The 13,795-nt window shown below is 35.4% G+C and overlaps 1 protein-coding gene across 2 annotated transcripts in view; it reads left to right on the top strand.

Moving 5' to 3' along the window:
* Window positions 1-13,795, top strand: part of Phf20l1 (PHD finger protein 20 like 1) — a 65,591-nt gene that overhangs the window by 26,563 nt on the left and 25,233 nt on the right. The window contains exons 9-12 of one of the 2 annotated variants that reach the window (XM_028773298.1): window positions 3,046-3,128; window positions 6,554-6,803; window positions 8,814-9,002; window positions 9,232-9,441. In XM_028773298.1, the coding sequence (XP_028629131.1) occupies window positions 3,046-3,128; window positions 6,554-6,803; window positions 8,814-9,002; window positions 9,232-9,441 (732 nt within the window). Of the gene's footprint in view, window positions 1-3,045; window positions 5,139-6,553; window positions 6,804-8,813; window positions 9,003-9,231; window positions 9,442-13,795 lie in introns of those variants that run through there. The other variant, XM_028773297.1, reaches the window with a different exon arrangement.

The raw sequence follows: 13,795 nt of genomic DNA, 5'->3' as shown, positions 1-13,795 counted from the left end.
AGAGGCAGTAGTAAGGTTCAAAGAACCGTTTACCTTGTTCCTCAAATTGTAATCCAGATTGCTTAGTAACACTTCAGGTCCTCTGTAAAGGGACTTTCTCTTCAGTTTTCTTTAGGAATGTCAAATGTAATGGTTGGCAACAGAATAACACAAAATCTTACCCATATGAACCCATTAAGGTCTCCCCCCCCACTTTATTTACTCGGAAGATTTAAATGTATTACAATCGTTTTAGCAGTTCATCTCTGCTTTTATTTTTTATTTCATATCACAAGTATGCCATGCAGAAGGACAGTAGATACAGGATTGTCTTCAATCCTAACCTCTGGTGTGCTTGTATACTCTGTATTTAACTTGTGGTCTGTGAAGAGAAATGAGAACTAGTGTAAAATGGCAGATTCATGTTGAAATCTTGCTGTATTTTAAACTTACCAAGTTTTGCTTGTGTCTTTTTGTCTTTTACTAGAGAGGAGTGGGCAATATTTGTAGCAGTTTGTTCTTGCTTACTTTCTTGTTTTCCACTCTGTTTTTAAATGGAGTGTATCCAAAGATTCATGAACCAATCGTTGGATAAGTTTAACTCTGTGATAATACACTGTTTCCTCTCCTTCCCTTCATATGTATCTTATGGTGATTCTAATCTGACTGCAGTAGAAAGAATGATAAAGTGATGATGTTTTCAAAGTTTGCAACTAGAAAGAAGTGAAATTGTATTCTCTATTGGTTATTGTTTTTGAATATGTAATATGCGTTAGTGATAGTTCTATCATATGGTATACATAACATTCATTTTAAGGTAGACAGTTTTGCAGTGAAATCCAGAATCCATATCTTTAGAAACAAGTTGCAAATAAATTGTTAGTGGACTTGAAAATAGTAACTGTACACATCAAAAAAGAATAAAGAATAGCACTTAATGCGTGATGTACTCTAATTGTTATGGACATTGCTTGAAGTTAGAAAGGTTTGTGCGATATCAAGGATTTTTGAAAAATTTGAAAAAAAAAATCCTGATATTTAAATTTACTCATCAGACATAAATTTGACCAAGATTTCAACTTCTTTGTTCCTCGAGCACTCCCTTTTGTATTTCAGGGCGTGCTGGCCTCCTGCTTCTCAGTGAAGCAGATCATTATGAAGTGATTTTGTTTGGTGGTCAGATTCATGATGATTTGATGTTCACTTTCTACTCACTGTTTAATGTCCTGATGCTGTATCCTGCATTCTTTAAGACAGTCTCCTGGGGCAGAGCCTGTTTCTAATGTACTGATAATTACTATCTGAAATGATTAAAGTTAACTTATGTCAGTTTCTCTTGAATTTTCATTTCCACTGGATATTAAATTTTTCTTAGAATGTTGGCAGGGAAAGATAATTGCAATTGGACTGTCCCTCCAGGCACACATAGAACCTGCTCTCCAAGTGCCTGTTTTATCATGTGTCCACTTTTGTTTATGCCTAGTAATTTTTTAAAAAGTTGATATTCTGCTTAAGCATACAAAATTTTACTGTGTATATTTGGAGCTTTTTAATGTTCTAGGTACCAAGTAGTATTTAAAAATTAGTTTGTCTTAAGTTCCTCATTACTGTCTGGCCAAATTAAAGGGTTTCCTTTTTCTTTACAACAATTATATAGAAATAGCTTTTAATCAATTTGGTCTATACTATTGTAATAAGTCATGGATGGATTGTTTTGTTTCTTTTACAACTTGTACCATATGATAAAATTTGAGCTTATAATTCATCCCATCTATTGATGAATGTAAAAAACATTCTATCACTTCTAGGAAAGAAAACAGCAAGGCATAATTGTTAATATATTGAATGGCAAATATTTGTTATATTGAATAGCTTTAAGAAATAGAACTTCTGCTCATTCCCTGACATAAAAAGACTTTGATTCTGTATCTTTAATAAAAACTTAGATAGCTCATTGATTCTCAAGAATGTTATCTGGAAAAGAAACAAAAACAGTGATATGTTGTTTTAAATGTTAAAGAAATATTTTATACATCTTTTGTGTTTATATAAAATATATTTACAATGTAATTAGGATTGAATTTGTGGGTTAAAATTTTATAAAATGATCTACATGCCTTTATTTCTCATTTAAATCTACACTTTATGTGATGTACGACATGAAGGAACTATACAGACTGTGGTCTCAAACTAAGTGGAGTACCAGTCACTGATATATCAGAATCATTGCTTTCTGCTGCACCTCTTTGTTTCAGACTAGGTGTAGACATTCAGCTTTTCAGTAAAGCCAGGGAGCCTTCTGCGTAATGATTACATGACATTTATCTCTTTTACTACTTTAAGGAGCTCACATGAATATGTGTGTTCCCATCTTGGTTACTTAACACCTCTAGGGTAGTTATATGAGGATGTCCAGCCATTTTGCTCTGTGAATAGCAGTTTGTCCTTTAGTATTTCAGGGAACCTTTTCTCTCCTATGAACTAATGTTAACAGTTTCAGTAATAAAGGTGTTAAAAATTTCTATAGCAAGTTTACAGTTACTATCACTTGTTATATATGTTTCCTTTTATGAACAAAGTAGTCATAAAATTGAACATTTGAAGGCCTGATAAACTTTGTCTCATAAAAGGTACTGACAGAATGAGCAAAGAATTGTATCCAAGGAAATGCTTTTATTAATGAAGGCAGATGATACTACATAAGAGCATAGATGCACAAAGCTGAGAGTAACGAGTATAAGTGAAATTTAAAATTAGAAATGCTTTTTGAAAATTAATGTAGCAAAGTCATGTGCTACTCTACAAGTATTAGCAATATAAAACATCTTAATCTAGACTTTAAGCCAGAAATTTTTTTTTTTTAGAATAAGTCTTACGTATTTAAGGATCTCAAAAGTAAAAGAAAAAAGAAAAAAACAATCTCACTCAACTCTGTGAACAACTCTCAAATTTAATTGTATTTGCATTTATTAAAAGTTAGCATTTGAAAATACTCCCATAGAAATTTATTGTTATGAAATCAATATTTTTTCCTAACTAGCCATTCTTGTACAATTTTTCCTCAAGGTCTGTTGGCATCCAAAGCTGTTGGGGTGGATGGTGCTGAAAAAAAAGAAGGCTGCAGTGCAACAGCTCCAGTCCTGGAGCAGGTATGAAATGGTAGCATTTGATTGTTTCAAGGTCCCACTGGAAGGTCACTCATGGAGCTGTAGTACCACGTGATTGCAGTTGCCCTCTGATCAGTATGGGGATAGAGCACTGACTCATTGATGAGACACTTTTAACTCTGCCTTCTCCCAAGTATGCACATAAGCTATGGACTGTATTAGCTTATGTTCTCCATAGACTGACATGAAAGCCATTGTCTCCACAATTAGAAGGCCTGGAGACAGGCATCCCAGGGTATGAGCTTCCAGCTGGACACCTTTAGCTTTCAAAAAGACCCTTACACAAATACTTTTCATTTGTGGATTTAAACAGGGTTTTTTGACATCCAATTAAGCTTCTTTTATAAGAAGTTTCTTTTATATTGTAACAGTTGGTGTTCTTAGACTGTGTTTTACGAATTGATCAATGAGCCATACATTTTTGCTAGGATGTATATTTTAATAACTACAATAAAAAAGAGAATTTAAAAATCTTTTAAGGGTCTGTCTTAAACCACCTAATAGAGAAATTTAAAACTGCAGGTTGCAGTTGCTAGAACTGGCCTTGGCTCCCTTCAAGTTCCCACAGTACCTGTACATAATGAGCTGTGCATGCGTTTCCATCCTCTAAGGGCTTAACTGCTTAGGCACTGGATGAATACAGTAATAGCCATAACTGGATTTCTTTGGTTCTGTTTTAAAATCTGAGCCTTAATGTAGTTTCAATATATCCTTTTTGTATTATCTTAATTTTCTTTATTAGTAGCCTAGTAAGACTTTAAAATGAGTACCTTTTACTCTTCTCTCTATGTGTTTTAAAGGATAGCCCAAATTTAATTGATATTGTATTGAGTTTTTCAGTGTTTATTCTGGCCTGATTTGAAAGCAGTACATTGTTTTGGTACCTCCATTAATGCTGTATTAAATGAATGGTCTTTTAAATTGAGATCAATATGTCAGTGACTCATACCTTCTGGTTTTCAGTGAGCATCAAACGGTTAAGTCTTTGCCGTTTTTGTCAGTATATCAACCAAATTTTAAATAACTTTTTTACTGTGTATGATTATATTCAGTGTCCCAGATATAACAATATTTTGTACTCATACAACTGTTACAATATACTCAGAATGCGATATATCAGGGACTTGGGTAATAAAATATTTCTGGAAAATTCATTACAATGTCAATCGTTCATTACATATAATCTGTGAGGTAAATGTGATTGTGAAAAGTACTTATTATATGTGAAGTTAGTTTAGACTTCAATAACCAGTTCAGAAAAACAGTTTTTAGAAGAAAGGAAGATAAAGCAACTCGGCTTATTTGTATTTGCATAATTCAAAACTTTTCAGAGTTCTTGCCAGTTTTCTAACAGAGGCCAGTAATCATTAAGTGAATCTTTGTAAATGTTTTAGAGTTTAAGGAACATCATGCTGTTCCCTATTTTATTTTGTCATTCAAGTTGACTTCAATGTGAAAATGTTTTGTAACCAAACTCTTAAAATTTTTATGGTATTTGTTAGCCTTGCTTCTAAGCTAAAAAGCCGAGTTATAAAGCTCTTAACTATCTCAGTTGGTATTAGCAAGAGACCTAAATGAGAAATTTGATTGTTGCTAACTTCTGTTATCCTAAGGAGTTACAATGCCAGTTATGACAGACTGATAACAGGCCTACAGCCACAATTTGATGTACTGATGAATTTTTATTACTCAAAGATTCAGACTGTGGTCTTGAACCCCATTATCAGATTATTAGTTACAGATTATTTAATTGTATTAGGGAAATGTCATGTTATATTTACTTTTGGATAAAACTTGCATTTGATGCATAATAATTCACTAAGGTTAAAATATGTTAATTTATCCTTGTTTAGAAGTTAAGCACCTTATCAAGTTATTAATTTAAGTTTTAAAATCTTGTTTTATAACTTTGTAACTCAAGAGTAATGGATGCTGTAGCGATGTCTCTCACATATGTGAAGATGAACAATAAAATTGTTTATTTACAAGTAATGGCTCTAATTACTTTCCTGGCAACACCTTTTATGATAAGCTTAGGAATACTTTCTAGTCTTGGAGTTCTTTTTCAAATGATAGTTCTTCTTGCACACATATATAGTGAAAATTCAAGAGTAGAAAATGAAAGTTGAATGAATGGGACACTTGTCACACCGTCTTTTATGTTAGATGCCTAGCATGCCATCTATAGAACATTCAGTATAGAAGCCATATTTAATATTAAATATATAATTCTCACCACCAAAGTCTGAGTACCTTTAATTTTAATGGGAATAGAATTATCTATTTGGTCCCCAGACAGTGATCTATGATATCCTAGAAAACTGAAGATTATAAATTTGATGAACATTCCCCTTCCCCAAATATGTAGAAGCTAAATGATTTCTTGGGGACAGGCATGTTATTCATAGGACTAGCAACTTTACTCTTTATAGTGGCTTGCCATAATACCAGTTTTTCAAAGTCTGTATTTCATTCATAGTTTGCTGTTAGATACTAGCAAGAAAATCAGAGTAGGAATACCAGTATGACAGAATGTGGATCCAATGTGGCTGCTTTCTGTTGTCTTTAAGAATAGATACATTCATACATATTTTTACATGTGCAGGGAATTTTACTGCCACATGATTAAATGTTCTTTATGAAAGAACTGACAAAGTTCTAATTTTTTTCAAAAGTATCAGTTGGCAGGAATAAGGTAAAAACTCTTATCTAAGACTGCGACGTATTTTGTTTTTAAATCCAATGTTTTAACTTACATTTTATCTCTTTTCTGTTGTTGTAGTTGTTGCTTGTTCTGTATTGTTTTTTAGTCTTTTAACTCTCTACTGCTGGGGGCTCTGATTTCATGATGCATTTTGCTTATGAAACTAGCTTTCAGCACTAAAAGGAGTTAAAGATAATGTTTTGTTAATTTGGTCATTGTTTTCCTGTTGAGACTGTTCTTTAAAGGGAAACTGTCTGCTGAGACAGCCACACACTTGATGACAGATTATAAAACTCCCTTCTAAAAGGCAGGAGTCTAAATGTGTTCTTCAGCACTCTAAAATATAAAATACTTTTGTTCATTTACCTATCTGTTTTAATACCGTTGACAATTACAGTTTCAGAAGAGAGAAGTTTCAAATTAATAGTGAAATGTGTGTCCAATAGAGTATTTAATATTGGGAGAATTTTGTGGGCATTAAAAACATGGACTCATAGTTGACAGTATCCCTTTAAAGACAGCCTATTCAACTTTTAGTTAATAATTTGTGGGGTTCTTTTTGGTTTTTCATTTGTAATAGAAATGTTATGTGTTGCTTAACAATGTTTTTGGATACTAAAGTTGCTTAACAATCAAAAATAGAATACAAGAAGAAAATTGAAGAAACCAAAATAAAAATATCAATTTTTTATTATTTATTCAGGCGATTTCACCTAAACCTCAAAGTCAGAAAAAAAATGAAGCTGTCATTAGCAGTTCTGCCAACACTCAGAAACCTGCACTGTTATCCTCAACTTTGTCTTCAGGGAAGGCTCGCAGCAAGAAATGCAAACATGAATCTGGAGAGTCTTCTGGGTGTATAAAAACCCCTAAGTCACCACTTGCCCCAGAATTAATACAAGCCAAGGATTTGACGCTTGTATCTCAGCTTTCTTCAGTGATAAATAAAACTAGTGAGCACAGACTTTACAAATAGTTACTTATCCTGTAAGATAGAGTCAAAACAGTTTTGTTGTAGTTATCTTGTTTTTTATAAAGTTGCTTTTTAAAAACTCAAAAGTGGATATGACAGAGAAAGCTTAAAACTTTCAAGAGTAGATCATGGACAGTTCTACTGCTTTACTGCTCCAAGTCTGTACTGCTCCTTAAGAAGTCCTGCCATCGAGTGACACAAATTCCACTGTAGTTTCACGCTCCTCAACTAATAAGAAAAGGCCTGATTCATTACAAAAAAACAAACAAACAAAAAACCCCTGAAAACAAAAAGAACTGTAAAAAGAACCTTAGTCCATGTTTTCATGTGACTCCTCACTCCCCCTGTGACCCCTCACTCCCCCTGTGACCAGGTAGGAGGTGTCTCCTCTACCTGGAGACCTCTGAGTACACATTTATTCTTGTTGACAAGGCAGCCTTGAATCTACTCTCGCCCTTATTGAAAGGGGAATGCCTCCTTGTTATAACATTTAACCGCTAAAGTACTAATCTTTCAAGTGTTAGTCTTTTGAAAAATCTTTTTTTTTTTTCCTACCCGGAATTTGCTAGCTAAAAGATAAGGCTTGTGCTTATATAACCAAGTTTCCCATAAATGTGGAGCAGCTATGGGAAGAGTCACTAGTTAGATGACACTTGCATTTTGCTCCTTTACTCAACAAGTAAGTCAGTGTTGTTATCAGGAAATAAGGATAACACATTTCCTTGTGAAGCATTCTGTATTGCATCTTTCAGAATAATGGTACTGGTATTTGGAAGGCTTCATCAAACATACCTGTTTTTCATTCAGTTCTCACATTTATCACTAAAGAACATACCCCAAATTTTGATCAGTCTTTATTTTTTGAATAAGCAGAAACAAATGGAATCGAAAATTCTTTTCTCTGAAACTTCATTATGAAAGATTGTCAGTAGTAGTCACTAGATTATCACATGACAGAAATAAACATTATTTTTAAGTTGTTTTATATATTGATATAACCACAGTATCATAAAAGTTACAATTATCCTTTGGTTTTCCCCATTATTTCATGCCTTTTTGTTTTTCATTATTTTTCATTGTCAGTTATCCTTAAATACTTTAAACATCAGCTTCCTTAAACTACTTCTTTCTAAATTAGTAATATATTATCTTGTACAGTCCTACCTAATATACAATTCAGCAGGTTCCTAGTCCGAAAAGAACTCTCAAACACTGAAGGATTATCGAAACATTTGTTAACATCACTAAAAGTCAAATAGATGTTACAATTAGCTGTACAAACAAACTAAGGGCAAAAATAGTGTCACAACTAAATAATAACTAATTTGGCCATAATAAGCATATTGGTTTGTTTGTGTTGAATTTTTTGAATGAATCAGGCCCCAGATTTATATTTGTAAAAATCCATGTGGGAGTATGAGGATAGGATAGGTTTTTTACAGTAGCTCACCTGGGGAAGGAAAGCAAAGCAGCAGCTGTATAATGTGTGTAAGAGCCCCATGCCCCTGGTTTCCTTTCCCTTTAGAGTGCCAGTGTTTGCTATGTAGCAAGAGTTTTTCTCCTGGCTTCCTCCTTTCCCTTCTCCCTCCACCTTCCTCCCCTACTTTTTGCTTATATAGAGACTACTTTCTTGGAGGCAAAATGGCAGTTGACACAAGAATCCACAATTAGAAAGCTAACTCCAGTCTCACACTTGGGGAGAGCTACTTGAAATTACCTTTCCATGTTACTGTCATTGAGTTCTAGTTGTTTTAGATTTTAGAAGTTTTGATTAACTCTTTTTGTGATGAGGGAACATATTTATTTATTTATTTATTTATTTATTTTGCCTTTTAATGCCTCTGGAACATGCCATTTCTTGTGGTTATCTAATAGCAGCAGCAGAGAGCAGAATGTGGCTCATTTTTTTTTCTTGCTTATCATCTCCTTAAAAATTATAAGATGATCCTGGTATGTTTCTGCTTCGTGAACATTGAAGATCTTTTTCTAGGTTCTCCACAGCCTGTGAATCCCCCTAGACCTTGCAAGCATAGTGAGAGAAGAAGAAGATCTCAGCGGTTAGCCACCTTACCCATGCCTGATGATTCTCTAGAAAAGCTTTCTTCTTCCTCTTCAGCAACTGATGGCAAAATATTCTCCATCAGTTCTCAGAATCAGCAAGAGTCTTCAATACCAGAGGGTAATGTATATCGATTTCCTATAGAACCAAATAACTAACAACAATTATTTGAATATTTTTGCTTTTATGTCTCTTCACTTATAAGCACTTTGTATATGCTACAGATAACCTATCTGGTGCCTTCTTTTTGCCAGGCACTGTATAAATACCAGTGATCTGCACTGATATGAACTGAACCAGTTTCTCTGTATTAATATTATGGTTTTCTTTTCTTTTTAATTTTACATAGTGCCTGCTATTGCATATGTGCCACTCCAGAAGCTAGGACCCTGCCTTCCTCTTGATTTAAGTTGTGGTTCAGAAGTCACAGGAAGTCGAGCCCCAGATTCATCATATCCTGGTGGTGAATGTACCAGGGAAGAAAAGGAGGAAACATCATTGTTTGCAAATCCTGCCTCCAAAGTAGTGAGTGATATAAAAGGAGCTGCAGCAACCACAGGTAAGGGAGCTCTTGGTTAAGTCTAGCATAAACAGTTTGATAGTCAGCTTCACTTAAATTCATATAAAACCCCTCTTCTAAGAACTTTTAGGTAGTTATTGTGTTTGGATTGAATTTTTCTGTTTTAAAATTCTTTTGTGTGACCATTGTCAGCATTCTCTGGACATATTTCTTGTCATTTTTTTCTTCCTTCATTCTTTTTCTACATTCTTTTGCTTTCTAAAGAAAATTTATGGATTTGTTCACTTTATTGCCAATATCAGCCCCCCGGTGGGGTCCGGGTACCCCTAACACAAATCTCCCCCCCCCATTCCTCTCTCCCCTTCTCTAAGAAGGGCAAGCCCCCTCTGGGTACATGCTTGCGTGCATGCACATGCACACAAATACTCTCTCTCTCTCTCTCTCTCACACACACACACACACACACACTAGCTTATCAAGTCATGTGATTAAAGACATATACCATCATGCCTGACTTCTTTTGCTTTTTGAATGTATGTGTAAAATGTGGTATTGCTGCACCTGGAGCTAGCAAATCCTAGCTACTCAGCTGGGTCAACCTAGCAAGATTTAGGCCAACTAGGGCTACATAGCAAGATCCTGTCTCAAAACAAGAAATAAGTTATATGAAATATAGTTTTTGCTACTAGAAATTATTAAAGTTAAATACAGTTCCAGAAATTCTTATACTTGAAGCAAGAAGATATACTATGTAAAAATACATGATTTTTTCAGAAGTCAAATAGTATGTTTCAGTTATCTTCTTTCTAGTAAATTACTAATTTGGAATTGGCTAGTGAGAGATTTAAGCAAAGTTAGATTAGGAGACAAATGTAAAGTAGCCAAATGTATTGGCAATAATCATGTTTAATAACATCTTCCCCAAAGATTGTGGCATTGCTTCTTAGATGAAACCAAAATATAGCTTACTGTGTTCTGTCCATGCTACCCACTGAAAAAATGACAGCTGTAGCTTAACTTAATTTGTGTCTTTAACTTGTTCTTCCTTTCAAAGTAGCTTGCATATAAAGTACTTGTACATATAATTATTTATAATTCCATTTTACCTGTTTTTATTTATTTATTTATTTATTTATTTATTTATTTATTTTACACTCTAGATTTTATCCCCTCCACCCCCGTCTGCCCTCCGACTATTCCACAGCCCTTACCTCCAACCCACCCCCCTATCTCCATGAGGCTACCCCACCCCCACCTCTAAAATCCCTGGAGCCTCCAGTCTCTTGAGGGATAGGTGCATCATCTCTGATTGAACACAGACCAAGCATTCCTCTGCTGTATATGTATTGGAGGCCTCATATTATCAGGTATATGCTGCCTTTTTTGGTGGTCCAGTGTTTGAGAGAGAGAGATCTTGAGAGTCCAGATTAGTTGAGACTTGGTCCTCCTACAGGGTTGCCCTCCTTCTCAGCATCTTTCAGCCTTTCCCTAATTCAACCACAGGGGTCAGCAGCTTCTGTCCATTGGTTGGGTGCAAATATCTGCATCTCACTCTTTCAGCTGCTTGTTGGGTCTTCTGGAGGGCAGTCATGATAAGCCCCTTTTTGTGAGTGCTCCACAGCCTCAGTAATAGTGTCAGGCCTTAGAGACCTCCGCTTGAGCTGGATCCCACTTTGGCCCTGTGTCTGGACTTTCTTTTCCTCAGGCTCCTCTTCATTTCCATCTCTGCAGTTCTTTCAGACAGGAATTCTTTTTTCCCTCTCCCTACTGTCTGTCATTTCATCTGAGGTCCCTCCCTTTGAGTACTGAGAGTCTCTTACCTCCCCAGGTTGCCTGTTTCCAATTCTTTCTGCTGGCCCTCAGGGCTTCAGTCCTTTTCCCTCAACAAATACCAGATCAGGGTCCCCTCTCCCCTAACCCCCATCCACTTTCCTTCCCAAGAGGTCTCTCCCTCCCTCCCAACTTGTAAATGGTTTGTTTCTTCTCCCTCCCAGTGGGACTGAGGCATCCTCACTATATTAGCCAAAAAACAAAACAAAGCAAACAAACAAAAAAAGTACAGAATACCCAAGATACAGTCTACAGAACTCAAAAAGGTCAATTAGAATCCTTTTCAAAAGAAACCTTTCCTGACCTGGGTCTGAGGGTGTCTTTTTCCTGTCTTAAGTTTTGCCGTTAAGGTGAAGTGCTGCTTAGAGTGTTGAGATACAGAATCTACACTCAGGAAGCTCAGCATCTAGAAGGAAATCAGGCTAGTAGCTGAGCTAGACATATAAATGAAAGTTAATTACTGTAAGATGTAAAGTCCTCAAGAGGAATAAAGTAGGACAAGGAGAGATGGCTTTGCTTCCTACACCTGGGAACCTGAGTTCTAGGCCCCTGCTCTACGTAGTGGAAGAAGAGAACTGTTTCCATCCAGTAAGTTGTCCTCTGACTTCCACAAGTGCACTATGGCACACAAACAGCACCATACACTAGACAGACATATAGATGATAGATAGATAGATAGATAGATAGATAGATAGATAGATAGATAGAGGCCTCAGGCAGAGGAAGAGGTGTGTTCTTAGCTAGGATAGCAGAAACCTTCTGCTTGCCCTCTGTTCTCACTTTTTTTTCAGCAAAGTTTAAATGAGCTACTTCCTTCACACGTTTCTAATGGGAACTTTATAGTAGGTAATGTCTGTGACTATTTCCAGCTCTAAAGTGTTAATTATTGATTTGTTTATTGTATCATTCATCATGTAATTTATGAAGTCAAAAAATTTTCAAATAGTTTTAAAATGCTGATTATTCTTAGTAGCCTCCACTAGGACAAAATTGGAATGAGTTGGATTTAGTATATTATAGGAATATAATTCTCAACATTTTTAGTTAGTCCTATGTTGGAAGACTCATCATAATATATTTTTATTTTTTGTTTTTTTTTTAAGCAAATTAGTATGAAAATATCAAGTAATATTTGTTTTATTGTAGAACATTTTAGTTAATATGGATACAAGTATTAGATTGATAAGCATATGAACACTATCTTTATAATATCAGAATGTACATTAGTAGGGCATTCAATTTTTGGTAACTTTAGCTTAGTTTTCAATGAAATTAGTTGTGATTTCATAAATTTTTAAGGCAATTTTTAATGAAATGTAGAAATAGTAAACAGGCAAGTGCTTTTATCACTGTTAAGAAAGTAGGACTTAGGACTCCAGTGGATCCTCTGTAATGAGTCCAGGGGTTACTTTGTCTGCTTAATATCTCGTTATCACCAAGGAAGCCAGAGATAGGTTTTAGGCTACTCTTTTTTCTTTTTTTTTTTTTTTTTTTTTTGGTTTTTCGAGACAGGGTTTCTCTGTGTAGCCCTGACTGTTCTGGAACTTACTCTGTAGACCAGGCTGGCCTCGAACTCAGAAATCCACCTGCCTCTGCCTCCCAAGTGCTGGGATTAAAGGCGTGCGCCACCACCGCCCCGCTAGGCTACTCTTAATGAAGACTTCAGTAAGTCTATAAGTCTATCTGCTCTGACTGTGGCCACCTTTTAGATGGCATTCCTTTCTATCCCAATATTTGATGTTGACTCTATAGTCACTGTTTACCATCCTTTTAAAGTTTCTTCTGAATGTAGTTTACATAGCTATTCAAAACAAAGCTGTAACTGTGTTTTCTGTAATTACTTCAACCCCCCCAACACATACACACACACACACATCACATGAGCTGGGCTTTCTGTAATCTCTAGGATTGTGTCTTGTAGCACTCTGGAGAACTTACTCTTCACTCTACAGTTGTGGGTAGGAGAGTAATCAGGATTTTACTTTTCTTGTTGAAGTCCAGGTAGCCTGTTGATTTTGTTCTTTATTACAATGGCTCTAAGAGTTTATTTGAAGAAAATGTCCTCTTGAGAAAGTTTAAAGATCACTGTCTTTTATACTAATATCCTAATATTTAGGAAATTGCAGCACATGGTGAACTATTAACAATCATATGTTTTAAACCCAATTGTATTTTTAGGTTGAACTAGAGTTCAACCTAAAAATAAAGGGTCTGTTTTGGTTTTTATTTGTATGTACTTCTAAAAAGTTCACTAGTGTTAGAGAACTGTGTGTTCATTTTAATGTGCTTTCTTGTATAAAATGTTAGCAACCCCTTGTCAGGTTCCCAGTTTTGCTTTAAAAGTTGACCGACCATCTGTGAAGTCTTGTTCAGGAAGCCAGCACACTCTGGAGCTTGCTTTCCTAGAACCACTTAGAATGGATGTTTGTTCTGCTGTGCCATACCTGGTCTGCAGTGGTGGCCCGCAGCCATTATTATCTTTGTATCACCTACCAGAACTTCCTGAACATAGGCAGTTCGATGAGTTTTTTTGACACCCTCCCTTTACCGTAAGTAGTCCCTA

This window comes from Grammomys surdaster, unplaced genomic scaffold (assembly GCF_004785775.1).
Source record: "Grammomys surdaster isolate TR1022 unplaced genomic scaffold, NIH_TR_1.0 224, whole genome shotgun sequence".
Lineage (NCBI taxonomy): Eukaryota > Metazoa > Chordata > Mammalia > Rodentia > Muridae > Grammomys > Grammomys surdaster.
Note: the sequence above shows the minus strand (reverse complement) of the source record. Positions and strands in the feature narration are given on the sequence as shown.